At 46.7% G+C, this 27,936-nt stretch overlaps 1 protein-coding gene across 1 annotated transcript in view; it reads left to right on the top strand.

The window, feature by feature from the left end:
• Hydin (HYDIN axonemal central pair apparatus protein) overlaps positions 1-27,936 on the top strand; it is a 362,311-nt gene that overhangs the window by 241,078 nt on the left and 93,297 nt on the right. The window contains exons 29-43 of the mRNA XM_059264008.1: positions 997-1,174; positions 3,115-3,242; positions 5,545-5,678; positions 6,116-6,252; positions 6,479-6,606; positions 6,841-7,032; positions 7,317-7,466; positions 9,594-9,833; positions 12,245-12,413; positions 14,746-14,919; positions 15,817-15,990; positions 18,064-18,237; positions 22,902-23,119; positions 24,776-24,913; positions 27,013-27,196. Coding sequence (XP_059119991.1) covers positions 997-1,174; positions 3,115-3,242; positions 5,545-5,678; positions 6,116-6,252; positions 6,479-6,606; positions 6,841-7,032; positions 7,317-7,466; positions 9,594-9,833; positions 12,245-12,413; positions 14,746-14,919; positions 15,817-15,990; positions 18,064-18,237; positions 22,902-23,119; positions 24,776-24,913; positions 27,013-27,196 — 2,518 coding nt within the window. The remainder of the gene's footprint in view (positions 1-996; positions 1,175-3,114; positions 3,243-5,544; positions 5,679-6,115; positions 6,253-6,478; positions 6,607-6,840; positions 7,033-7,316; positions 7,467-9,593; positions 9,834-12,244; positions 12,414-14,745; positions 14,920-15,816; positions 15,991-18,063; positions 18,238-22,901; positions 23,120-24,775; positions 24,914-27,012; positions 27,197-27,936) is intronic.

The following is a 27,936-nucleotide window of genomic DNA, read 5'->3' as shown; positions in this document are numbered from 1 at the left end:
TTCTCACCAAAACTTGATCAGTTTTACCAGCTTTGTGATTAAAAAAGGAACACTTGGTGTCCTCCTAGTTTGCGTTTCCCTCGTGACTTACAAAGGTGAGTACTTCCACCGTTTTAATCTGGAATTGCACTTGCTTTCAAATTATACTACAGAGTCAAAGGGATAAAAGTAACATAAGAAAAAAACAGAACAGACACAAAAATTGACAGAACAGAATTGATGGCTCAGGTATCAGTCCACACAAATACAGTTTATATGATTTTTTTTTTACAAAGATGCCAAAAATATATATCAGAGAAAAGATGCCATCTTCAGCAAATGGTGCTGGGAAAGCTGGATTTCAATGGGTAAAAAAATGAAACTAGATCCTAATCTCTCACCCTTCACAAAATTCAACATCTGATGGATCAAAGACCTCAACATAGAACTTGCTAGTCTGGCAGGGTGTGGTGGTGCACACTTTTAATCCCAGCACTGGGAGGCAGAGGCAGGTGGATCTCTGAGAGTTCAAGACCAGCCCGGTACTGCAAAAATTGCTAAAGGAAAAAAGCATATTTCAGTGTACAGGTAGGTACAGGTGAAAGCTTCCTGAATAAGGCTCCAGTAGCACAGGAAGTATGACCATCGATGGACAAATGAGTTTTCATGACACTTAAAAGCTTCTGTATAGAAAAAAAATGTGAAGTGATTGAACAGCCAGCCCACAGAGTGGGAACACATCACTGCTAGTGATTCATCCCACAGAGGACTAGTGTAAAGAACATACAAACTCAAAAACTAGGCATTAAGAAAGAGCTCATTAAAAATGTTTCTGTTTGTTCCTTGGATTCCTCTTTGGGGCAGCGCCTGTCCCTCTGATACCTGCGTCCCTGTATTTTCTTGTCATTTACCTACAGTACATGGGAATAGATCTGAGGGGAGGTGTGTCTAGCCACCCATAAGAAGCATAAATCCATTGCACACTGTCCAGCTCTCCCTGGTCTCTCTACCGTGTAGGGTTTTATCCACTCAAACAAGGAGCAAGTGTTGAAAGTTTACTACTTGCCAGGAATACCTGAAGTCTTTCAGAGAAGCTTCCAGATACAGATTGCCCATCTGGACCCAGAAAATATCACTCTGTATGGAGAGGGCATCTTTCCCCGAATCAGCCTTGATCTGCACAGGAACCTCCGAGGTACCGTCACCCAGTAGCTTATCCCCAGAGGACAAAAACTACCAGTGTTCTCTTTAGCTTGGCTTTGCATCTTTGAGGGTTGGTGGCTACTCACTTTGTTTCCTCTCTAGTACTCTTCTGTGCTGTGCCTCAGTCTCCAGGGGTGCGGGACGAGAGTTAAATTTGACTCAAGCTGTGACCATTGCAAACTAAGACTCCTGGCCAGTTTTGCCATCATTAAACTCCCTATAGATGGGAGAAGTGGCATTTGGACCAGTGTGTATTCCTTCCAGCCAAAACGTCTCTCCCAGTCTCCTGTCCCAATAACACGCTCGGTCTCTTCATGGTGGAGCTAGAGTCTGGGTACTATCGGGTCTAGAACTCTCAGAGTAGAGCCTTGACAGAAGCAGCCACGCCCTTCAGACCCTTACTCAGGGGCCATGCTTAGAGGCTGAAGTTACATATTAGTTATTTGCCTTCATGCCTTTTCTGGCCCCATGGGTGCCCTGAGCCATCATCCTGTGCCAGGCTGGTAATTCTGCCTTGGTAGGTCCCAATACTTGGCTGAGATGCTCTTATAGCCTGCTCTTCCTGACCCAGGGCAGGACCGAAGGTCAACAGGAACTGCTTGTTCTTCATGGCTTCCTTCTTTGCCCTCCCTGGATCTACTCTCCCTACAGTGTTTCAGACTAACGCCCACTTCCCAGTCCTCTTCCTCTAAAGTCACAAACTCACTAGCTCCAGATCATCCATTAAATTGTAATTACCAGCTCCCTGAAAACGTATGTTTTCATATTATATTGTGTTATATTTCATATAACATAAATGTTAATAAAGCTAAGACACACTACACCCCAATAGTAAGTAGAGCTTCGGCCAGAGGATAACCAGCTACACACATACTCCGAGTCCTCAGGATCCAGCCAGGACTAGCTCCAGGGCCTCCTCGGCTGCTGAAATCTGCACATGCACAAGTCCCACATAAAATGGCATGGTATTTGCATGGATCCTAAACACACCCTCCCGTATACTTCAACCCACCTACAGACTCCTATAATGCCTAATACAACAGAAGTGGTGTAGAACCAGTGATTGTACTCAAGTGCTAGGAGAAAATAATGAGAAAAAGTCTATACAACTTCAATACAGATGCACTGTTTTTCCGAACAGTTTCGGTCCATAAATATTTGAATTTGTAGATCCAGACCCTGCAGGTACAGAGAGCCAGCTGCAAAGGTCAGGAAGGAGATCTTTGCCTCATGGTTGATAATCAAGCTCCCTGTTAGCATCATAACACAGGGAGTGTGGTTATCAGGAAAAATTTTCAATAACTCACATCTGAACATTGTTGGGCTTAAGTGTTGACTACAGTTTCAGCATTTTCCCTTGTTTCACAGTAGGCTTTTTAATGTCTTTACCTACTTTTACCTTCAGAGCATTTGAGTTTGCCATGACTTTTGGTGAATCCAAGTGTCTGAAATCCCTCTGCTAATTGTCTCTCTCCTTCATTACGGGTGTTGTGACGCACTTAGATTTAAAGTAGCTTGACCCCAACATATCCTTTGTGTTAATTGGGAGGGACTTAGTGTGTGAAAAGCCACTGAAAGAGTGGCAGCTGTCTCAGTGCGTCCAGCATTGAAAGGGACTGTTAGGGTGTAGAAGGGTTAGTGTGAGAACTGAGCAGAGTTCCAAGGGGGCCTGTTTGTGTCTCATACTCTTGAGGACCAGCTTGTAGCTTATGTGCCATGTCCTCAATGACATGTGCCGTGTCACTAAACTCAGTGAGGTCAGATACAAATTCAGTTCACTCACAGATTACCTGTCCCTCCAAAGTAGAGAAAATACAGTAGGTGAAGTGTCAAAACGTTCCCTTTCTTTCTCAGCTCCCCGTGAGCTGAGAGGCCAGGTTTGAAGCAGAGCACACCTCTGACCCCACTGATTCCTTCCCTCTGCCTCCACAGGCAATGAAAAGTATGAACGCTTCTTGGAGCAAGCAAAGAAAAACATGGAGAAAGAGTACAATAAATATGATTCTCTAAATCACTATGAGATGATAACTGATGAAATCCCTGAGGAGGAGACCTCAGAGGTGAGAGCAGTTCCACCTTGCACAGAAATGTGTGTGAGGAAGAGAGCATGTGCAAAGCGGGGTGGGACGATGACATGGGACATCCCAGAGACAGAGTGGAAAGAGATACAGCCAAGGCAAAAGAGGGGCATGAGAAGAAGGCAAGGTGAGCCGGAAGAGAGGAGCAGCTATCTGGACTTTCCTCAAGGAAAGAGGGCAAGAGGGAGCCCCTGAAATGTTTGGACCGGAAGTGCTATGGCATAATTGAGTTTTCATCTCAGGAAGATCCCCCCTGTAGCTGTCTTGTGGGTGGGGGGGGGGGGGACGAGGACGACAGGGCTTAACGGAGTAAGAGCAGATATGAGGGGATGGGGCTTTTTAAAGCTGCTGGGATGATTCTAGGTGAGAAGTAGTTGTGGTGCAAACATTGGTGATGTGAGGCAAGGAATATTCCAGGCCTGGAATGATCAACCACTCAGGATTGACTGAATATGCAATGAGGTAGGGATGATGTTTCACTTGGATGCATCATAAAGAAGGCGTATTGGGAGAGAAAACTCAGAAGGAAAAACAAGTGTGAGTAGGAAAAGGAGGTGGAGAAATGAGTCCAGATGGTCCGTTATTGAGCATAAAATTGCTTTCTTTTTATTTTTGAAAATTTCATACACATTTACAATTTATCTTAGTCAGATATGCATCTCCCCACTCACTCCTTCCAGCCCGCCATATCTCTCCCATCTGTTGAAATACCCCAACCTCTCACCTCCCTCTCAACTTCATGCTCCTTTTTTAACCAACCAAGTCCAATTAGAGCTGCCCATGTGTTTATATGTATGAAGTCATCTAATGGGGCATGAGCATCCTACCAATATCCACCCCTCCCCGAGAAAAGTCTCCCTCCATCGGCAGCCATCACCATTAGCTACTCAGTGAGGGGCAGGGCATTGGAAACCCCTCCCCACTCCGTGCTGGGATTTTTAGCTGACTTGATCTCATGGGAGTCTTGTGCAGTAACCACAGAACTTGTGAGTTCATGTGCATCACAGCCATGCTCTGTCCAGAGGCAGCCCTTCACAATACTCCTCCTTATCCTCTGGATCTTACATTCTTTCAACCCCCTCTTCCAAGATGTCCCCTGAGCCTTTGTGAGGGGATGCAATATTGATGTCCCATCTGCAGCTAAGCGCTCACAATCACTTACTCTCAGCATTTGGAACTGTTGTGAGTCAGCATTAAACACTGGCCTCCCAATATGAAACCTCTCCATTTATAACACTAACTCCAGGGGAGGCAATGCCTCTGGCTGCTGTGGACCTCAGTGTTCGAGTGCACATAACCACAGACACACATCTTCATATAAGTAAAACTGTAACGAAGAACCTGGGGACAGAGCATCCTACCTTTGTATCCTTGCATCGGAGTATAAAAATGGCCGTTGAAGCAGGAGTCATGCAGAGAAAACACCCAGTAGTTCTGTGATGCTTAAGAATTTTTTGTCAAAACATTTTTATTTTTAAAAATATGTATTATATATTTATTTGTCAGGGGACTGTGCGTGTGTCACAGAGCAATTAAGACAGTCAGAGGACAGCTTTCGGGAGTTAGCTCTTCCTTCCACCTAGGGATTGAACTCAGGTCATCACAGCAAATGCCTCTTTACCTGCTGAGCCACCACCACCCTGCCATTTTTTTTTTTTTTTTTTTTTTTTTTTTGGTTTTTTCAAGACAGGGTTTCTCTGTGTTGTTTTGGTGCCTGTCCTGGATCTCGCTCTGTAGACCACCAGGCTGGCCTTGAATTCACAGAGATCTGCCTGGCTCTGCCTCCCAAGTGCTGGGATTAAAGGTGTGTGCCACCCCCCATCCAGCCATTTTTTTAAACTCTATTGTTTAGAGCTGGAGAGATGGCTCAGCAGGTAAGTGTACTCGCTGCTCTTCCAGAGGATCCAAGTTCAGTTCCTAACACCACATAGTGGCTCATGACCATCCCTGACTCCAGTTCCGGGGGATCAGATGCTTTCTTCTGAACTACATGGACACCAGGACACCACCATTATGTGGTACACATAAATACATGTAGGCAAAGCACTCATACACATAAAATAAACAAATTTTAAAAACATTTTTTTAAAAAGACCCTTCCTCCTTTATGAGTGCATGAGAATTTATTCATTGTGAAACTAATCTTTACTTACTACACATTTGAAACATGGAAGGATCAAAGAATCAGTAGTTTTCCCTTTGTGGAAAAAATTCTTACCAACACTAAACAAAGAAAATGCATGTTCTATCACAGTCTTCTGAATTGCTCTTCCTCTCGCTCTAGATAAGTGCTCATCTCCAGATGGAAGTAGAGCGGCTCATAGTCCAAGACTATGCCCTGGAACACCAGAAAGCGATCTCCTCCAGTACCACGGATGACACCTACTTCAGCCTTCGGAGTCGCCGCAAAATAGCCAAGTGAGGGCCCTCTCATGTCTATGATGCTTTTGCTTCAGAGTGTGGTGAAGCACACAGGTTTGTGTGTCTCCTGAGAAACTAATTGATCACCTGGGACTGAAAGCCATGCACCTCGTGTTAGCTGCCATCCGTCCCTCGCGTGAAGCCAACTAGGCAATTCTGGATCTTAAAGGCAGGATACCACATCCAATAGACAGGCCCCCATTTCAGGTTCATGGGGACCCATACTGAACGTGTTGCTGGATAATGGCCAAACACATGTGGACTTCTGAAGGATGAATGGAGTGTCTAGTCTCTCTCCTAGTGACCCTTAGCTGTTCTCTACTCTGGAAAACAAAGTTGCAGACAGGAGAGAACTCACGCTCTCTCCTTTTTGGGAAAAGTGACCTTCCTGGCTTGAAAGTGACTAGTAAGGACAGCCCCTTTAATTGTTTCAGAGTCCAGCTACCAGAGTACATCCTGGACTTTGGCTACATTGTGCTTGGTGATGTCCGAACCCACATCATCAAGATCACCAACACCAGCCACTTTCCAGTGTCCTTCCATGCAGAGAAGCATGTCCTTCATGACACAGGTACCAGGACCCACTCACCCACCCCACCCCACCCCACCCCACCCCACCCCACCCCCTCATGCCCCAGCCTTCTAGAGCAGCATTGCTGCTGTTCATCCGGCTGAAGGAGTTGCTGGGTGACTCAGAGATACTTTGGTCAGCCTATCCCAGAGAGCCTGCTACATAGAGCAGCTTCCTTGTGCTGTTTTCTTGCTCATGAAAATAATTTTCCTTTGTCTCGGTCTAGGCTTCAGCACTGAGCTAGACCGTGTAAAGAATCTGCCCTACTGTGAGACAGAGACATTTGAAGTGAGATGTGACCCACAAGGGGCTAATCTTTCTATGGGGAATAAAGAAGTCATTCTTCCCATCAAGGTATGGTGCCCCACTGGGACTACATGGCCCTCCATGTCCCAGCCAAGCCAGTTGAGAACCCCAAGATGATGCAGTATGGGTGATCAAAAGCTGGGCTCTGAGCACCCTAAGATGTCTATCACTGAGCTGTATCTCCAGCCTGAGACATTGTGTGGTGGTTGTTGTTGTTGCTGCTGCTGCTGCTGCTGCTGCCCCTAACGCCACATGGTAACCACAATTTTCTGTCCATTCCAGGTGTATGGAGGGCCAACTATTCACCTCTGTCTCCAAGCCACTGTGACCATTCCAAGTATGACCCTGTCTTGCCACAAAGTAGAATTTTCTACAATTCAGTGTGGACAGTGTATGGTGGAAACCATTCAGCTATCCAACACTCTCCAAGTTCCTTGTGAATGGTTTGTCCACACCCCACAGCCTACTAACAAGGTGAGTTGTGTTTCCCTTCTGTCCGTCTCTACTTTAGCCAGAGTTGGGGTTCTAGGCCTTTCCTCCTATCATTTTAACTTCCTGTTGAAGGACTCTCAGTGTTAACCATTTCCCAGTCCCTAAGCCTGGTACTTGAAGATGTCATAATGGGTATGATGTCTTACGGCCTCTGGTACACATTCCCTGCCTGGAAAGCACTCAGGACATGTAGCTGTTGTGAGTGGTGAGTAGAATAGATCTGTTTGCCGCATAAGTGATCTAATTGTCCAATGTTTATAACCCAGATGGATAAGCACATGCCAAAGTATTTAAGACGGAAACTACGGGCAGAGATGATTCCAAAGTCTCGTATCTTTGAGATCCAACCCACTTCTGGAGTCTTGGATCCTGGCGAAAGGGCCAATGTGCAAGTGAAATTCATGCCCAAAGAAGAGGTGAGCTTGAAAAAAATATGAGCCTTTGTAGAGATCTTCCTTCTGGGTCTCTTTGAGGTCAAAGCCCAGGCTTGTCTGGGACTCATACCTCCCGTTCTGCATATGGCATGTTCTTCAAGTTCACCTACTTGCTGTATGGACCAGTGGGTTGGGCTCAGCAGCCATGAGTAATGTATCAACTTTCACAGAAGCATGGTATTAGTGGCGTTCTGCCTCTGTATTTACAGGCTGTGTATCTTTGAACAAATCACTTGTCTGACTAAGCCTCATCTTGTTCATAGGTAACATAAAAAGCAATAATATTCCCATATCAACCTCCCTTATTGCAATTCTGAAATCCAATAAGCTCAAAAAAGTGGGGGTTGAAATTTCATAAGTTTCATATTAAAACTTGCTCAATAGAAAAATCTCATTTGAACTGACATACTGTTTTGCCTTTCTTTATCTTGCTTAGTTTCCACACATTGCAACTGCCAAAATATTAATGTGTTTCATTATAGGAGACGTTGCTGAGACTCCACTTAGGGCATCGGGTTCCAGAGCCTATATGCCCTGTGCTTACCTTCTTACAGATCAGAAGTTAAAAGCAGCTGGACACTGAGATTTCTGATGAGCTAGTATTGAGCCGCAACCAGGGCTCTTAGGGCCATTTAGGAGATTAATAACAGTGAATAGAGCATACAGCACACTCCCCTGTGTATTATCAGTGACCCAGGAACTATTAACTTCTACCATCAGTCACTGCGGTAGTCAGTACTTCCTGGCAGAAAGCCTCCCTGAGCCTGATAAATGTCTCTTCTATAAATGCCATGAGTTCAAAGTCACTCCTAATGGAGAGCATGGCAAGAATAATAAAATCCTAGAACTGGAGAGGATCTCAAGAAGTCTCACCATGATGACTTTTATTCAAAGCTAAAGACATCTGAGTGATGTTTTCCTTTTGATTTTGTTTTCAAAGACAGGGTTTTATGTAACTCAGTATGGCCTGGAGCTCACTAAGTAGCACCAAGATGGCCTTGAACTCTCAATCCTTGGCCTCACAAGTACTGGGGTTACAATCATGCACTATCATGCCTCATATATTCTGTTCTTTTATAAGAAAAAAAATCTATGTGATTTTTATACAATATATGGCTAACTCCCATTTTCCTGGTAATAGCTTTGAAGAAATGCTTCAGAATCTGCAGCGGGAAAGCAGAAAAGTAAATAACTTTATATTTCATTCTAAAATGAAGCCTGTGTTCCTACCTATCAAAGTCTGCCAATAATGCTGCTGATGCTGAAGGTTCTCTTTCTGTCCCCCTTGTTCCCCCCACCCCCCGCATCCTTCTCTCCTTCCCTCTCTCCATCCTCCCCTCCCTCTCCCCCTCCCTTTTTCTCCTCCCCCGCTTTTGCTCCCCCCTTCTCCACCACCACCTCCTCCTCCTCCTCGTGCTTTTTGTTGGGCTCCACCGTGTATCTCTGGCTGGCCTGGCACTTGCTAAGTAGACCAGGCTGGCCTAAGCTTTGCTCTGCCCTCCTGCCTCAGCTGGATTACAAGTGTGTGCACTAGCATGTCCAACTTCCCCGTGCTTTAAAAGAAAATTAGTTACATGCCTGCCGTTCTTAAGAGTGTCTTAAGACTAGCAAGGCTTTACAAGATTTGGGCTTTATTTTATTTTATTTTTCTTTGTGGTACTAGGAATTGAGCTATCCTTGGCCTGGTTCTGGATTCTTATCACTTCCGAACGAGGGAAATATCACTATGGAGCAGGGGAGGTGGGACGCTTGCAATGTTCCTGAGAGTTGTTGGGGGAACTCAGTGATCCCAGAAGGTGTCACTTCCCTGGCTTTTCTCCTGTACTCTCTACTGCCCATGGGCATCGACCGCCTCAGGCCCAGAGTGCCAGAGAGTGGTACCCATACAGGAGACTCAGCGACATGAAGACGAGACTGAGGCCTGCTGTAAGTGGTCAAGCCCCCCCGCACAGTGCCCAGCATGCTGTATACACAGCCCGTAAGTGCCTACTATGGTGATTTTACAGCTGTATAGGAAACATGAAGTTTTGTCCCTTTGGTGGTTCTCAGTTTTACATTGTGTGTTGTAGAGGGAAAAAAAAAAGATGATTTTGTTTCCATGTTTTCTAGAAGTTGTACAGCCAATCGCTGCTGTTCCATATTGGCCAGAGCACTCAGAGGCTCGTGCTTCTGGCACAGGGCCAAGGTCTGGAGCCACGCCTGGAATTCAGCCCTTCGGTTCTGGAGCTGGGGCCCCTCCTGCCTTATGCATCAGGGGATGAGGCTGAGGTGATTGTGAGGAACCCCTGCAACTTCCCCATTGAGTTTTACTCCCTAGAATTTGACCAGCAGTATCTCTTAGAAGAGAAGGTGAGCAGAGACCAAAACCGAACACCCTTCCTGACATGGCAGCCCTCACCCCTGGCACATGTCCGTGTGTCTGCAGTAACTTCTTCCCTCCGGCCTGTCTCCTCCCCTTCCCTTGTCAATTTCCAGTCCCTTCTCTGTAGACTTTCTCCACCTGCTTCCCTCCCCATGAGAACTTACCACTTTGTTGTGATCCCAATGTGCATTTTTAAACAAAAAGCCAGTGCATGTTCATAGTTAATATTTGCACAGTAAAGAACCACGTGTAACAACTTGCCATTGTCTTTGAAATGACTTTCTTTTAGACTTCTTTTAATTGGGACACTTCAAAAAATATGGATGGGGAGGTGACTTAGTAACGTCCATTTCTTGAAGCATGAGGACCTGAGTGAGTTCAGTCCCCAGTATCCATGTGAGAAAACCAGGCAGAGAATGCACACCTGTGATCCTAGCACGGGGAGGCAGAGACAGGTGGGATTCCTGGAGGGTTCCTTAGCATCAGCCAGACTAGCTGAATCAGTAAGTTTCAGAGTCAATGAAAGACTCTGAGTCAAAAAGTAAGGTGGGGAGTGATTGGGAAGATAATGAACATCAGCCTATACCCTACACACGTGCATGTGTACACACACACACAACATGCATGCACACACACGCGCAAGCGTGCACACACACACACACACACACACACACACACAAAGGCATACACACAAGGAAATAATTTTAAAATGTATGTATTCTGCCAATAGTTTGCATCTGTGCACCATTTACATTTAATGTAATTGTTGGTATCTTAGGGCTTACATCCACCGTTTTGTTTTGTTGTTTCTGGTTTTTGTCCTCTGGATACTTATGCTGCCTTCTTATTGGTCCTTCCAATGTTGTTTAGCATTCCATCTCAATTTACCTGGCACATTTTTCAGTATATCTCTTTATGTAGCTTCCTTAGACATTGCTACACACATTATATTATATCTCTGTAACATCTCATGACCCTCCTCATTTTAATATAACTGTCTTGAATATTTCCTTATAGAAGATAACATTGTAATTTTTGTTAGAAAAACTGCACAGAAGGAGAAGCATTTATCCTCTTACTCTTCCCATTATTCATCGTTTTCTTTCTGATATTTCAAGGCTTCTTTTTACTGTTTCCTTTCTATCTAAAGATCCATTATTAGTTATTCTTTTTATTATTAGTTTTTAGTTAGTACACAGAATAATGAGTTTCATTGTGGCATTCTCATATATATATTGTCATTGTAATTTACAGCCCCATCACTCTGTTAGTTATCTTTTAGGCTAGGTTTGCTAGTGAAAATTTCATTTTTCTTCATCTGAGGATGTCTCCATTTCCTCCCTCATTCTTGAGAATGTGTTTTACTGGCTATAGAATTCTGGACCAATGGCCCTTGAATACCATGACACTTCCTTCCAGCCTCCAGGACCTAGCGGGAAATCCAGTGCTTGCTCTCTCTCTTTCTTTCTGTCTCTGTCTCTCTGTCTCTTTCTCTCTGTGTCAGTCTGTCTTTCCCTCCCTCCCTTTCCCTTCTCTCTGAATCTCCCTTTTTCTCAACTTACGGATGATTGACATCTGAACAAAAGGCTCGCGTGACAGACAGGCACGTCTCCAGTCATCTTGTAGATACACAAGCTTTTTATGACGATTTCACTGCCTTTTGCACATACTCTAGGGGTGCCAGATTTAAGAGGGGAACAAGTTGTAGTTACATTTAAAGTTTAGGTACCTAAAAACATAGTATAATGGTGCCTAAATGTTATATACTAAAAATTACATTATTTATCTGATATTTAAATACTTTTTACTTTTTGCCCTAACACACACACACACACACACACAAACACATACACACACAATGTCATTTTACCAATTTTCTCTGTATTTAAGAGGAAACAACCTGACCAAGTATAGTATTGTTCAGCTCTATACAGTCCTGCACTGTATATTTCAGTGAACAGTGATACCATAACCATCTTGGTTTTAGAACAATGACAAAAATCACCTTATAACACATTTCTCACGTTTCGGAACATATCCCTCTCGTTAGGTGATGTGTGACTGCACTTTTTAAGAATGACTCACTCAGAGTGGATCATGGAATACTATATGTTTGTTATTAGGAAAAAAATGTATATGTGCTGTTTTCAAAGAAAGAAGAAGATGTCTCCCATGTGTGGTGTGCTTGGGTGTGTACGGAGCAAAACAAAGACTTTGAATCCCTGTAAATTCAGAGTGGGGCTCTACCTTTAGACCTCTCCATAGGGTCCCACCATGTGAAACCTACAAGATCTCTATAGATCTCTGCCTCTGCTAGAAGCAGGGCTTTGATGAGGCCAGTGAGCAAGAGGAAACCTCCAGTGGGACCAATAGTAGTTCTCATTCTCCCCTTGAGCAGATCTTGAGACAGCTGAAGGGCTATGATTCCTACAACACCCTGCTGCTGCCTCCCCGGAACCCAGGGGAAAAGCTTCCCCAGGAGATCTACGATTACTTCAGGGAAGTGAAGAAATCAAAAGAAGAGCAGATGAAGGCGAAATATCTAGAGAATCTGCCACAGGACAACGGTGAGAACCCAGCATGAAGTACCTTGGGCTCTGGCTGTTCTTCCATCCCCTTTGAATTACCCCTGCCATGGGACCAGCCGGCTCCTGTGTACCTGCCAGGTACCAGGTGCCTGCTGTATCCTGTTTAAGACCATTACCAAATAGGTCCTGTGGTCTTTGTGTTAAGGATGTAGGGCTGGGCACAGTCTGCTCTCACTAGAGTCTTAAAAACAGTGATTATAGATAGAAGAATGTGTGCTAGAGGCTGAGCCAAGGGATTTGCACAGAAACTGTAGCAAAGAGAGTCCAAGTACACAGCTGTGTATAGGAGAACCAGGGTTCCAGTCCAAATCCTCCTGCATGTAACTGACAGCAATCATTGTCTACCGCTGCTCCCTGAGGGGATGCTTAGATAATGTCTCCCACAAGGTAGAAATTGATGCCCTAAAACATATTCAAGTGGCCAGGGGCAGAGGGACGTACATTTGAAAAAGGACAGCCCTTCTGTGGTCATCAAGATCCATCGTGAGCTTCTCTGTCATCTCACCATCTTGTCCCCTCTTGTCCAGCAGCCCTGCGTTATCTTATCCCTTGCTTCTCCTGTGTACTTGAGCAGGACGGCCCCCTTGCTGACTTGTAGGACCCTATGGCTGGTGACACTGTGCCATCTCCTTTCTGCTTCTCGGTCCCTCACGCTGAAATATTCTCAGCCTAGTCCCGCTCGCTTCTGTGTTAACAGCCCTCACGTGTGTAGTTCTGCTCTTCCTGCCTGCATCTTCCACTAGACAAGGGGCTGGGGAAACAGCTCAGGGGATAAAGGGCTTGCCAGTGAGCATGAGAACCAGGTCCCCAGATCCCATGTGCGGCAGGATGAACTAATGGTCCTGATGGAATCCTCTCCTCCCGCCTCATGGTCTCTCAAGGAAAGAGAAGCCAGGCAGCGAATGTTCACCTGACTGGCAGGAAAGGCTGCCTCTCCACCCAGTGTTCTGGCCAGTGTTCAGCACCAGTAACTTGTTGGAGTTGTTTTTACAAAAGTCACAGGGCAAGTGGCTCTCAGTACTAGATGCTAGATCAAGGTATCATTGGGGTTGGTACCTTCTGAAACCCATCTCCCTGTGCATAGTGCTCTTCCTCCTGTGCCTCCCCACTGTGGGTCTCTGCCCTAATCTCTTCAGCGCTGATACCAGTCACGTTAAATCAGGACATACCTATATGATGACCTGGGAACCTTAATTACCTACTTAAAGGGCTTATTTTCAAATAAAGTCACCGTCTGAGACATTGAGGGGTTAAGGCTTTAGTGTATGAATGTAGGGAGACAGAAATGCATAAAATTAACCACTATATGGCAAATGCTGAGCTGAAGGGCTGGAAAGAAGACATGTGGCATAAGGCTCCTCCCTTTGGAGAGCTCACAGTCAGGAAGATGGTCAGAGAGACAGTTCAAGTCGGAGGAATGTCCAGTGTCCTCAGGAGACAGAGCCTGCTGTGTACAAAAGGACCTGGTGGAGGCAGACGAAAGCCTTGTTGCTGCTCTTGAAGTCCATACACACCAAAGTTGGAAGTGTTTTTTTTTTCCATTTGACCCAGTGGAAGATGGTCTGGATCCAGGGCTGATGGGTTCAGGGGGAACCCAGGCTGGATGCTCATCATCAATACCTCACCCAACCCTGGCTCATGCTGCTCTCGTGCTGTGGAGACTCTGACTTCTCTGGCTGTGACCCAGGGAGGGCAGCTGCCTCTAGTTACATCTCACTTCTGAACAAAGGAGAAAACTTTCCTAGGTTAGAGAGGTTCACCTAGTGTTGTCACAGACTTCTGTACCCACTGGGATGCTGTGGAAGAGGGGACAATAATGTGGTGCTGGTCTGACAGCTGTCAATCACACTTAACATGACACGGGAAACACTGGTGAAAAGCTAAGGGTAGAAGCAGGCTCTGGGCTGTTATGCACAGAACAGTCTCCACATAGTCCTGAAAGCCTGAAAATTTAAAATCTGTAGAGCAGTGCTTCTCCTGCTCCGGCAACTATAAAACCAGCTTCAGTCCCTGTCTCCATGTGTCTAGCTCAGTCTTTATTACTATTTTTTTTTTTTTTTACAATTTAAACTATTATTTGGGACTCTTAGGAATTCTCCAAGTTTCCTGGGCAAATGTATCCTTTCAGTATCTAAACACATTTAAATGTAGACACACTGTGCACAGAGGAAATGCCAGAGCCAGCTGATTGTTGTTCTTGGTCGTTGGGATTGGTAGTACAGGGCGCTGGTCAGCATAGCCATTCTTTATCTCTTTCCCCATCTCCTGCTCCCCATCCAACTTGTCTTTTCATCCTCTGCTTCCCCTGCAGACGAGGAAGAGATGCCATCAGACCAGGGAACCTCCGCCAGCACAAAGAGGACATCACTTAGCCGAGGGATCTCTGCCACATCCAACATGGAAGAACGGCATATTGTGGCTGAATCCAAAAGCTTCCCAGATGAGGACGAGGATGAGGAAAGCCTGGAAAAACTAACCTTCCAAAGTAACTGAGCATTGCGGCAGGGGGCAGTTCTGTCTATTCAATGTCTGGATAGCTTCCTCCATAGAAAGGGTACTCCGGGCCTCCTGCAGCGGCTTCCCACCTGCCACGTATACCCTCTGGTGACCCATCTACTCACATTGTACTTGGAGCACAGAAGCCTGCAGAGCAGCTTAGCATGTGATACTTTCTTCTCGCTGCCGTCCCTTGCATTTTAACCAGACTAAGGAAGACCCAATCCCTGAATGCTAGCACTACAGCCAACTGGGAAGTGTTTAAAGAAACACTCGGAGGAAGTGGAGCACATTCTTCCAAATGTCCCTCCAATCAAACATTAAGAAACCCTCCACTTCACCTCCCAGCATCTTGGACCCACTGTCTGGCCTTCATTTTCTCGGAGATCTGAGTTAAAGCCGGGGAACACAATGACAAGTCTGGGATAAAGGCAGATTCCCAGTGTCATGCCTCATGTTTACCCGAATCTGGCTCAACTCGCCCGTGAGCGGTCCCTGACCCTCTGTGGCACCTTTTCCCCATTCCACAATCCTGGCTCTACCCCTATCTTCTGAAGTGTCTTGGATTCCCCTAGAGCCAACTCCAGACTCCTCTCCACACAGCCATCCTTTTTTATTTTTCAACAAGAGGATTTCCTCCAAGTAGAATTTAAGTCAATGAATATCTTTGGTGTTTGTTTTTTTATTTTAAAGTGTAGAGACACATTATTAACCAAATGAGGCCTTCTCATGTACCACAGGTGGGGACTGCTGCAGCACTGGGCATTTTAGAAACAAGGGTATTTTAAAAGAAAACTTCATTCCCATCCCTATTGGTACCTATGTACCTATGGAAATTCTGGGATGCACACTTGTGCCCACGCTCACATGTAGTTTGGATTTACAGCTGACAAGATCCAGAGCACAGACAGCCACTCCGCGGAGGAGGTTGGAGAGGTGGAGAGCAACCCAGTAAGCAAGGCAATTGCACGCCACCTAGGCATCGACATTTCTGCAGAAGGCCGCCTGGCCAAGAACCGGAAGGGCATCGCCATTATCATCCATGGGACACCCTTGTCAGGTACGTGACAGTCCTGAGGGAGAAACTGTGGCCAGAGATGCCATGTCTCTTCCATAAGGAACTGTGGACACATCAGCTGTGGTCAGGGCCAATCATAAGAGTTTCATCTGAGGAACAGCATACCGAATGGTCACATGCCCTGTCTCCAAAACACAGACGGTCTATTTTACCACAATCGGAAAACCAGCATCACACAAGTGTATTATAGTGAAGACAAAGACAGGGCTGGGGAGACATTTCCATAACCAGAGTGCTTACAGGACAAGCATGAAGACATGGGTCTGGACCACCCCCACCCCCGCCCAGAGCCCACATAAAAGCCGACAGCAGTGGTTTGTGCCTGTAGCCCCAGTGCTGGGAGGCAAAGGCAGGCAGGTCCCTGGTCTAGACAGTCAGACAGTCTAGACGAAATGGCGAGCTTCATGTTCAGCAAGACACCCTGGCTTAACAATTAAGAGGGAGAAGCCACCGAAGACAGATATCCTGGCGTCACACTCTGGCATCCACACATGCCAGCATGGGTGTCCATATATGTAGATACCACACCCAGAGACACATTTTTAGAAAAGCTCTTCATGATCTGCCTTTTGTCATGAGGAGAAGGTGTCAAACTTAGGACTTATAATTTGTATCTGTTTGATATTGCCTCTGTAACAGCCACAAATTTAGCGGCTTGAAGAGGCACTAGGACAGTCCATTTTCTTGTCTTTTCTAGCTTCTAGAAATATTGCCCATCTCTCCGGCTCCAGGCAACAGCCTCCACCCTCAAAGCGGACAGTGCAATCTCTTCTAGGGGCTTGCTGTCACATCACTGCCTCTGACTCCAGCCCTCCTGCTTTGTTTCTTCTAGGGACTCCTGTAATGAGATAGAGGCCACTCAGATAATCTGTAAATGGATCACACCTGCAAAATAATCCCACTTTGCCTATAAGGGAACATGCTTGCAGGCTCCAGGGACGGGAGCATCTGCATCTTTAGGGTTATAATTCAGCATCCTGTGTGACCCATTCCCTCCCTCTCTGCCTCTTTTCCTCCCTCCATCCTTTCTTCCTTCCGTTCCTCCCTCTTTTTCTTTCTTTCATTCTTGGACTCTAGTGTTGAGGCTGGCCTCATACTCCCTATATAGCTGGGGATGGCTTTGAACTCCTGATCCTTCTGCCTCTGCCTTCCAAGAGCTGGAATTACAGTTCTGTGCCACCATGCCCAGTTTATGTGGTACTGGGGATCAGACCCAGGGCTTCATGCAGACTAGACAAGCACTCTGCCAACTGAGTCACATCCTCAGACCCTGTTTTGCTTTGTTATTTTTATATTAATTGCGCTTTTGTTTATTTTACATGTGTGAATATCTTGCCTGCTTATGTGTATATGCATCACATGGGTATCCGGTGCTCACAGAGGCCAGAGAGGACATCAGATCCCCTGGAACTGGGTTACAGATGGTTGTGAAGCACCGTGTGGGTGCATTCTGGGAACAAAACTGCTCTTTTGCTAGAGCAGCCAGTGCCCCTAACCACTGAGCCGTCTCTCCAGCCCCCAGCATTTCATTTATGCTTTATGAAAACTATCAGTAACATGGATACATATGCAAACTTTGCAGCTATAGGCCAACACTAGTATCTCTACATGAGTGGACTCTAGATCCCTTTTCTTTGCTCTTATCTGTTATTTCTGAATTTTCTACTTTTTAATGAAAGTAGATTGACATGGGAAAAGCCAAGTCAGCACAGGTTACTCTTTAAACCCAACATGTCTTCCTGTTAAAGATAAACAGTGGGGTTGACACAGTACTTGAGAGGCAGTAGAAGCTGTTTTTCTACCTGAGGAGGAAAGCCTGGTGAGGCTGTCGGGTGTCATGCCCCTGTGCCTCAGTGGCACGGTTAGGAACGGATCCACAGCTCTGACTCACAGCAGTGCTTCCTCGTCTCTGCTGAGATACCTCTGGCCACTTAAGAGACTTGGAGGTGAAGCACTCAGAACTCACTCCACAGGGTCCTCTGTTCTGCAGACTTCTGTCTAGGACACTGAGCAAATGAGACTCTTGAGAGTCAATGCCCTGGCCGTTTTTTACAGGAAAGACAGCCAACGCCATCAGCATGGCCAGGTATTACAATGCAGCCTGCTTGAACATCGACTCCATTGTCCTGGAAGCCATGTCAGACAGTAACAACATCTCAGGGATTCGGGCCCGGGAGCTGTGCATCAGAGCTGCCATAGAGCAGTCTATGAGGGAAGCAGAGGAGTCAGGTAAGGCCCATTCTCCATGGTTGTGTGTGTGTGTGTGTGTGTGTGTGTGTGTGTGTGTGTGTGTGTGTGTGTATGTAGATACACATGCATGTAAGGGCATGTGCATGTGAAATTCAGAGGACAATCTTGCCTGTCCTCTGGAGCTGCCCACCTGGTTTGTTGACAAGGTCTTTCATTGGTCTGGAGTTCACTGATTACTGGGCTAGCTGATCAGTGAGGCCCAAATACCCGTATCCATTTCTTCTCTCCAGCACTGGGCTTTTAAGTGCATGCTACCATACCAGACTTGTTATGTGGGTTCTAGGAATTGAACTTGGGTCCTCAGGCTTACATGGCAAGCACTTTACCAATTACTCTATCACCTCAGGCTCCTCTTGGCTTCTTCTGGTCAAGTGGTGGTACCCTTACTGGTAAGATCACCCCTCTATGCATCACATTGAGCTGCCTCTCCTATAGCCCGGTCGAAGGCTGACATGTGACATGTTGCCAGTTGATCCCAAAGAATTCTCTTCACCTAGCATATAGAAGTAGTAGTCCATGCCCATGCAGGAGTATGCTTGACACAGTAGAAAACAGGACTGTAAGAGACACAACCCACATTGTGGTTGGACTGACACTTGGAGGGGAGCCACAGGAAAATATCACAACCACAGAAGTTTCAGTTCCTGGGAGAGAGCAAGTTTGAGACTAGACATTTCCAACAAAAGGTGACTGGGAAAGTCTTCATGGAAATGGGCTTTGGGGATTGGGTGACTGTTAACAGGCAAAAACAGAGACAAGGACAAGAAATCAGGGAAACTGATGGTAACTCAGAGGTGGGAAGGCTAGTTGGGTCAATTGTAATTAGTTTTGATTAGGAATTTGAACTCTATTGAAAAAGAAGAATTTGGGGGTGACTGTGGCCTGTCTTCCAGATGTCCAAAAACCACAGCAGAAAAGTGGTTCTCATCATGTAAAGGGAGCGATAGACAAGCAGGGGGAAATGGCCTTGGTCCAGCTGGCTCTGTGTCTACCTGCATGGTGTGGAATTGAAGGAGCAGGGGGATGTTCAGGGATGATCACAGAGACTTCTAGCCACAGGAACTAGGAAAGTGGCGTCATCTGCCATGGAAGGAATCCTGGCAGTGGGGGCGGGGGGAGGCAGCATAAGGAGATGGACTGAACTTTTGGATCTCGTCATAGAGAGGCCTAGTGTGGTCTTCCCATTACAAGCCAAGAATCCTGCCTCCATCCGGTCATTTGAGGACCGCAGGTCAGGAAAGCAGCTGCACAAGGAAAAGAATATATTGAGTCAAGCAAAGGACCTGTTTAGAGCTGGCTGCCACTTGGAATGCTCATGGGAGAAAGCAAGGTTCTTTGCTGAGTATATAAGAGAAATAGTTCTACAGGGAAAATCCCAGGCAATACATTATTCTAACTTTTTTTTTTTTTTTTTTTTTTTTTTTGCTTTTTCGAGACAGGGTTTCTCTGTAGCTTCAGAGCCTGTCCTGGAACTCACTCTGTAGCCCAGGCTGCCCTCGAACTCACAGAGATCCACCTGTCTCTGCCTCCCGAGTGCTGGGATTAAAGGCCATAATTCTAACTCTTTTAAGTGTTATTTTCTGACAAACAAATGATCCACGTGATTATGTCAGCATCCTGGTGAAAATGATGAATTTGAGCTCCTGAACCGAGTACCATCAAGCTAGAGATGGTGCTGGGGGAGTCTGTCTGTCAAGTGAAAGCTGCAGACACTGGACAAGGTGGAACGGCCCCCGAGAGGAAGCTCTTAAGAAAAGCCAGGGGACACGTAGCTGGGGGTGGGGTCCCAAAGGCAGGGGCTCAGCAGGACAGGCACTGGAGAGAGAAGGGGAGAGCCTTGCAGCTTTGCGGGGAGGAAGACATGTGAGCGAGGCTTTCACGTCTTCTGCCTCCTTGCTTTGGAGCCCTTTGATCTAATGAACACACTATTCTCATCTCGCTTTCTTTGTTCTGTTGTCTGTCTCCTCTGCTCTCAGTCCAGAAGCTTTCAGGGCAGCGGCTGTGTTACTTTTCCTCACTGCTGCATTCACAGCACTGGGAGCAGTGTCAGGCATAGAGCTGACTCCTGACTAAGATGTATTTTCAAAAACAAAAAGCCATTGAACCAATAAATGAGCAGAATTGGAGCCTGCTGAAAGCTATAAGGAAATGAGCCCTATGATGGTCTCTCAAGGTCCAGAGGTTTCTGATGTCTTTGGGGGCCTCAGTGGAAGGGGTAGGCCCTGCTACAGTCAGCAGGCTGGAAGGAGGTCACTAGGTCCAAGCCTGCCTCTGCCAAGCAGGAGCCATTAGCCTCAGGAAGATACCGAGTGCTTGAACTGTGGCTAGTTGAAGCTTAGCTGAGGTAGAAGAGCACAGTGTACCCTAGACCACTGAGGACTCAGAGTGAACAGGAGAATTCACAACGGTACTGTCAGTTTTTATGCTTGGCTTACAAATTGAACTGTCCATTGCCATGTACCAGTTTAAATAAAATATATCATTTTAGTTTATTTTTTACTTTTATGTGGATAAGGAAATTTTTAAATTATAGACATTATTGTGACGGTGGTTTTACTGGCTGGTTTTGTGTGTCACCTTGACACAAGCTAGAGTCATCAGAGGAAGGAGCCTCAGTGGAGGAAATGCCTCGGTGAGATCCAGCTGCAAGGCATTTTCTCATTTAGTGATCAAAGGAGGAGGACCCATCCATGGTGCCATCCCTGGGCTGGTGGTCCTGGGTTCTATAAGAAAGCAGGCTGAGCGGGCCAGGGGAAGTAAGCCAGTAAGCAGCTCCCCTCCGTGGCCTCTGCATCAGCTCCTGCCTCCAGGATCCTGCCCTGATGAGTTCCTGTCCTGACTTCCTTCAGTGATGAACAGCAATGCTGAAGTGTAAGCCAAATAAACCCTTTCCTCCCCAACCTGCTTTTTGCTCATGGTGTTTCATCACAGCGATAGAAGCCCTAACCGAGACAGTGGTGGTTTGGGTCACTGTTTAGAGAAACTGAGCAGTAAAGGGGACAGAAATGAAATGATTACAGGACAGAGGAGAGGAAAGAAGAAAAGGAAGAAGGGAAGGAGAAAGGGAAAAAAGAAAGGAAGTCATCCCTTCAAATTAAAATGTTTGCTAAGATCATACCTAGAAGCTCTTGTTGAAATATGGAGAGTGCTGTGGGCACTCTAAAGAGATTTTACGGTCACTGAAGAACAGGGGTGGGCAGGAGAGCCAGAGAGAGTCCACAGTGAACAGTAGTCGAGACTTAGGTGAGAGTTTAGTGGCCTGTGCTTCTGAGGGAAGCTGGGTCAAGCAGAGTGGAGGCATCGGGTGTGGTGACGGCGTGGTGAGAGGTGTGGCCAGTGGAGGACCAGCAGGTTCTCTAACTGCCACAGGACTCAGCTGGGGCTACTCCAGTAGAGGGGTTCAGGCTCCCTAGTCCCCCATCAGGTACAATATGGCTTCTCGCTACATAGTCCCAAATCCTGGGAGAGGGGCAGAGGGAGTTGCAGAAAACAATAAGCCAGAGTGAAATGTAGCTGTGAGGGAACTCCAGAGACTTATTTGCTGAGATGATTGACAGGAACATTGAGTATGAGTCTCCCCAAGAGCTAGAGAACCTCAGATGCTACTTAGCTTAGGAGGCAAAGAATGTTCTCCATCCCGGTCCCCTTCAGGGTGCCTAGTCCATCTTTGAAGACAGTCCCTGGGGGCACAATGAGAACAGGGCAAGTATATCAGAAGCCTGAGGCAGCACAAAGGTACTCCAGCAAGAGCTTTTCTAAATAGATTTTAAATAACTGAAAGTTTAGAAAGTATCTCAGAGGGAGCTGAGAGGGTAGCAGTCTGCTTGGAAGAGGAGTCAGGAACGAAAAGAAAAAAAGAACTGTGTGAATAGTCATATTTGCTAACAGTCACACGCTTCTTCCTTAACTCACTTATCATTTGAGTTGGCTCTGCTGTGGGTAGAAAGAACTCTGCTGCAGCAGCTATTCCTTGGCCTTACCACTGCCCACAATCTCAAAAAGGTAAAGTGTCAGATTTCCAAGGCAAGGCCTTATGCACAAGCAACTCAAGAAATTCTTGGCCTCTGGGCTGGGAAAGAAAGTGGGCAGAGACCATTGAAAGGATGAGCAGTGTGGTAGTTTGAATGAGAAATGTCCCCCATGGTGGTGCTGTTTGGGGAGGTTCAGAACCCTTTAGGAGGCGCAGCCTCCCTGGAGGAAGTATGTCATGAAGGGCAGGCTTGAGGGTTTATAGCCTTGTTCCCCCTTTCAGTTCACTCTCTCAGCTTCCTGTGTGAGATGTGATCTCCCGGCTCTTGTTCCTGATGCTGGCTGCCATCCATGCCTCCCTTCCATAAGGGACTCTTATCTCTCCGAACCATAAGCCAAAACACTTTGGTCTTTAAGTTGCCTTTGGTCACGGTATTCTATCACAACAGTAAGAAGGTAACTAATGCAGGCAGAAAAGAGCCCAGACCCCAAGTGAGCCGTCATTCAGTGCTTGATGAGTGGAGCCTCTTCCTCGAACCCAGGTCAGTCAGCTGTATGAGAAGATGGTTCAGCATTCCATAAGAGAGTAACACAGGCTTCGGGGTACCATCCCCACTGTGATTTCCTTCATGTTGTAAGATGACTTTTACTAAAAATCCACCTTCTCCTAATAGCTCAGGAGTCTTCAATGCTCCAAAATATTGCGGCACCACCAGTACGACTAAGCACTGAGAACCTGGGCAAGTTTACCTCAGAACTCACTCTCGGGTCCCAGGAATTTAAACCTCCAAAGAGTGTTCGAGGGAGCATGATGGTTCCCAAAGGCAAGGCGGATAGCCACTGGTCTGGGTCTCAGAAGCAGCATCATCCGCACCAAGCCGAAACACCACAGGTATGCAGGGATCCCTGGGAAGAGGGTCGGGATCTCCTCCTCCTCCTCCTCCTCTTCCTCCTCGTCCTCCTCCTCCTCCTCCCCTGCCCCTTCTCCTCCTCCTCCTCCTTGGCATCCTACAGCTAGGCCAGCACCCTCTGTGTCTGTGGCTGTCCTTAGCAGGAGACTGCTATCCCTGTGCCACTCCTTCAGAAATTAGTGTGAAGCCATCTGGTACCCCGCAAGTACTTTCCTGTTGTTGGTACCCAGCTGGATGCCAGAGGGGCAAAGGTAAGAAAGCTGCATTGGTGGAGAGTCGGCCCGACACAGCAACCACCGTCTTCAAGTAACTGGTCCCATAGAAACCTCCAGTCCTCATTCTCTCTGCCCACCTCACTGGAGATCCCCTGGTCCACGCTCCCTTGTACCTTCTCCTTTATTATATTCTCCAGACAGTCAGTCTCCAGCCCCAGTGGACTCAATTCCATCCAGACCAAACTGATCATAGCTAGAAAAATCACTTGTCTCTCCTCGATAGATTTAACACCACACATCCCAATGTCTGCCATAGACGTTTGCCCTCCATTAAAATGACCATGCTACGGCTCTCCTCATGCTCCTGAACTCTAAGACACTCTTCTTCATTCATCCTCAGCTGACAATCTCTCTGCTGAGCTCGAAAGACAATGACTTCATCCTCACCACCGCATCTCCCAGCAGGCTTCCGTAGCCCAGTACTGTCCCTGCCTGCAGCTGAGTCCCTGCCCCTGCTCGCATTCCAAGCTGACCTCTCACCTGTGCGCTGGACCCCACCCCTTTTCCTCCAGGGGCTAAATTCCTACCATGGTCCTTGAGCTCCTGTTTTTTCCTTCTTTGCAATGTGTCCATTTTTTTTTTAATATGACCTTGCATCCCTCTCCAGCTCTTAACTCATCCTTTAGATCCTTTTCACTGTAATTCCTCCAAAGAATGGCTGTGCCAACTGCCTTCTCTGTCTTGGCTGCCCCCAATCTCCTTCACCAATTCCATTGAGACATCTATCTCCCACCTCCATTCCACTTACCGCATTGGTTACCGGACTCCACACACACTGGGCTCCTGTGTGCTCCCAAATCATCTCATACACACTGAGGTAGCTTGCAGCTTCCTCACAGAAAGACCTTTCTCTCGGTGTTATCTCATTCGGTCATGTTGCCCAGGTGATACGATCTCGCCATGGCCGTCCTCTACCCCCAACACTACTCCTCATTCCTTGTCTGGTCACTTCCCCACCACAGTAATATTACTGATTCCTGTGAGAAGTGCTCAGTTTCCATGTCTCCCATGAGAATGTTAAGAGCCATGTAGGCAGCACCATTGTTAGCCCTGCTTCTTGATGGATCCCTAGTCTACGAGGAGGGGCTGGTGCATGATGGGAGCTCAGGAAATATCTGTTGAGTGAATGGACAGTCGAACACAGTTCAGGACATACAAAAAACACCTCCCACAATAATCCAACTTGAAGCTACCAGCCATTCTTGGGAGAAAATAGGAATCCTGCATTTTACAACACAGTCCTCATTTATAAATACGGAGCCCACAGAGGTTGTATGGTTTTTCTGGATGCTACATGGCTTGTTGAGACAGCTGTTGAGGCAAAGCTAGAGTCTGACTTGCGGCTCTTCTCTCGCTCCTCAGATTCCCTCTAGCCCTCTCCTCATGGGGCCCACTCAGCGGCGACTCAGTGTCAGCGCCAGTATCGGAGGTGAGACCGGGCTGATGAGCTGTGTGCTCCCAGAGGACCTCCTCGTTCAGATCTTGGCTGAGCGGATACAGGTGCGTGCACACCCACTCACACAAAGCTGCAGGCTTGGGACTCACACGCTGAACCCATGCTGAGCGCGGAGATGCTAGGCCATCAGCCACCCTCAGCGGCTCAGAGCCCAGGGGTCTCAACGAGGAAAAGTGGACTTCTTTACTCTCAACAGCCTTATCCCTTTGAGAGCTCTTGCCCATGACCTCTGCCTTCCCTGCAGCCTGAGGCCACTCTTTAAAGATCCAAGGAGCAGATTACACATCAATCAATCAATCAATCAATCAATCAATCAATAAAGCAAAAAGAGTGATGGGTTTAAAAAAGTATAATGTAAGCAGCTAATGTTAGAATTTGACTAGCATGGTGATGTATACCTGAAATCCCAGCACTCGGGAAGCTGGGACGGGCAGGTGGGGGCGGGGTGGTGGTATAGATTTGAGACCAGGGTGGGCTACATAGTGAGATCTTGTCTCCAAAATAAAACATGGGTCTCTGTAAATTGCTGTTAAAAATGTTTTCAGTATGTAATGTGAAAAAGATTAGTATGTAAAGCAGAATTACATTTTATATATTTGCAAATAATGTCACATGCATGGTGAAAAAGCAAAAACTCCTACCCTATGAGGTAAGCGTTGTTCTCTTTGGCTAGTAGCTTGATGGAGTTTATATCTCCTTTTGTCTTGCTAAGTTCTTTGTAAGGACATACTGCTTTTAAGATCAAAACCAATACAACGCATTCTTTAAGAACTTGAGGGCCTGGAGCCGCAGCCCACTGGAAGAGCGCCTGCCTGGCTTGCTTGAGGCCTCGGTTTGCTCTCCAACACTACACGCATGGAAAACGTGCATAACTGCTCTGCAGTCATGACCAGCAAGAGCAAGGAGGCCCCAGAGTTGTGTGTTTGCTTTGGTTTCTCACACTGGGCCTCTTTTAAGTGAACATTTTTCGTGTGTGTGTGTGTGTGTGTGTGTGTGTGTGTGTGTGTGCTCACGCACATGTTTGTATATGTGTGTGCATATGGATTAGGGGAGAGAGGTACATGTTCATGTGGAAGCCTAAAGTTGATTTCAGATGTCTTTCTCAACTTTTTATTTATGGAGTTATGGTCAGAGATTACCGATTCTGGCTAGTCTAGTTAGCCAGCTGATGCAGAGACCCCAGTGGACCTCCCTAGTGCTAGGATTACAAGCATCAGCCACACTTCCCTGGTAACCTACCTAAGTGCCAGGGATTCCTCTTGCCTGTTTCTGGCCACTGGTGGCTCCACTGAGCTCCTTTGAGTAATACCACACTGCAGGAGAAACCATTCTTCCGTGGTCATATCACCAAAATCACTCTGCTCCAATGCAGTGGACCACTAAGAAAAATGTGGGCCTCAGAGACAAGTTAGTGGTGATGTGTTGGCCCGAATGGTGTCTCCCAGCGGACACCTCATAAGATCTGGGTGTGGTTGTGTGTACTTGTAATCCTGGGGAGGCAGAGACCAAAGGATCCTCAAGACTCACTGGCCAGCCAGTCTTCTAGAATCAGTGAACCCCAAGTCCCAATTAGAGACCTTATTTTAAAAATAAATAAAAAGAGGTGGACGGCTCTCCAGGAATAACACCCGAGGTTGTCCCCTGGCTTCCACATGCGTCTGCATGCATGTGCACCTGTACACAAGCATGCACACACATGTACACACACATGCACACGTAAAAAGAGAAGTGCAGGTGGCCCATCTGCTCTTGCCACCTGTTTCTTTGTCCGTGGGAACCCTTTCCTTTTCTCTCCTTTGCATCTTATTTTCATACACCTCGTGGATATTTCTAGACCTTTTGACATTTTCTTTGTTCCTTTATTCTGCACATGGAGATGAAATAAACCCTCTGTTCTCCAGTCACCTGCCATTACACACTTTCATAGCTGACTGGGTATTTAGTCTTCATTTTCGTTTGGAGGGACCAGTCAGTTCTACAAACCCAGCTCCTTCATTTCATGTCAGCGCCTGGACTTTGGTTTCATGATGTTTATTTTGGAGCTTGGTGGGTATGTGTACCATGACAAAAGAACACGCCTTCTCTCCATAGAGAGCAGCTGATCTCCAGGCTGCACTAACCATCTTGTTCTCTCTGCTTGCAGCTGAGTGACTGCTTCAGAGGCGTGGTGTTCGACAGCCTGGACACGCTCTTTGCTCGGAGTGCGTCCTCCGCCCTCCTCTGCCTGCTAAAGGCCATCGGCAGCCGGGAGCACATATATGTCCTCAACATGGCTCAGGACTATGCGGCCATGAAAGCCCAGGAGAAGGCCAAAAAGGAGCTAGAAGGCAAGGCCCCCAACCTCCCTGCTGTCCTTCCCAAGCCCAACAGGGCTTTCCTTGCCAAGGGGCCTTGTGCTTTTCGCCTCGATTCCCTGGTACAATAATCCTCCAATGGGCTTAAATGACATTGTTACACTTTACCTCTGCCCTGGAAAGTGACTGGGGCACTTGCTTCTAATTGTAACCAGGCTAAGCAGAACAAACACACTGTGGGCACATCCTGGCCTGGGATACTTTGCTTGCTGGTCCAGTTAAAGCAATATGCAGTTCCTTTGAGCTAACGGGGCTATTTTGTACACTCTGGGTCATTTCATCCTCACCGGTGAAGATTATTATTTTACTGATGAAGACAATGTAGCCCCAGGACACAAAAGTCTTCTCAAGCTCACATGATAGATAGATATGATGGCACTCAGTAGGTGTAGGAAGGATTGTAAACTCAAGGCCAGCCTAGGCTGCATAGCAAGACTACAAGTATAGTACATTCAGAGGGGAGCCACTTTGCTCGTTACCTGAAAAAAATTAGTCATTTAAAAAACTGATTTAAAAATAGGTAACAAGGGCCGTAAAGATGATTCTGCAGGTAAAGGTGCTTGCTACCAAGCCTGACAACCTGAGTTCAATCCCTGGGCCCCACCCACATGGTGGAAAGAGAGATCTAACTCCCACAAGTTGTCTTCTGATATCTGTATGTGGACTGTGGCACACATGTGCCCACGTGCGCACACACACACACGCATGCACGC

Source organism: Peromyscus eremicus, chromosome 5, assembly GCF_949786415.1.
Source record: "Peromyscus eremicus chromosome 5, PerEre_H2_v1, whole genome shotgun sequence".
In the NCBI taxonomy this organism is placed as follows: Eukaryota; Metazoa; Chordata; class Mammalia; order Rodentia; family Cricetidae; genus Peromyscus; species Peromyscus eremicus.
Note: the sequence above shows the minus strand (reverse complement) of the source record. Positions and strands in the feature narration are given on the sequence as shown.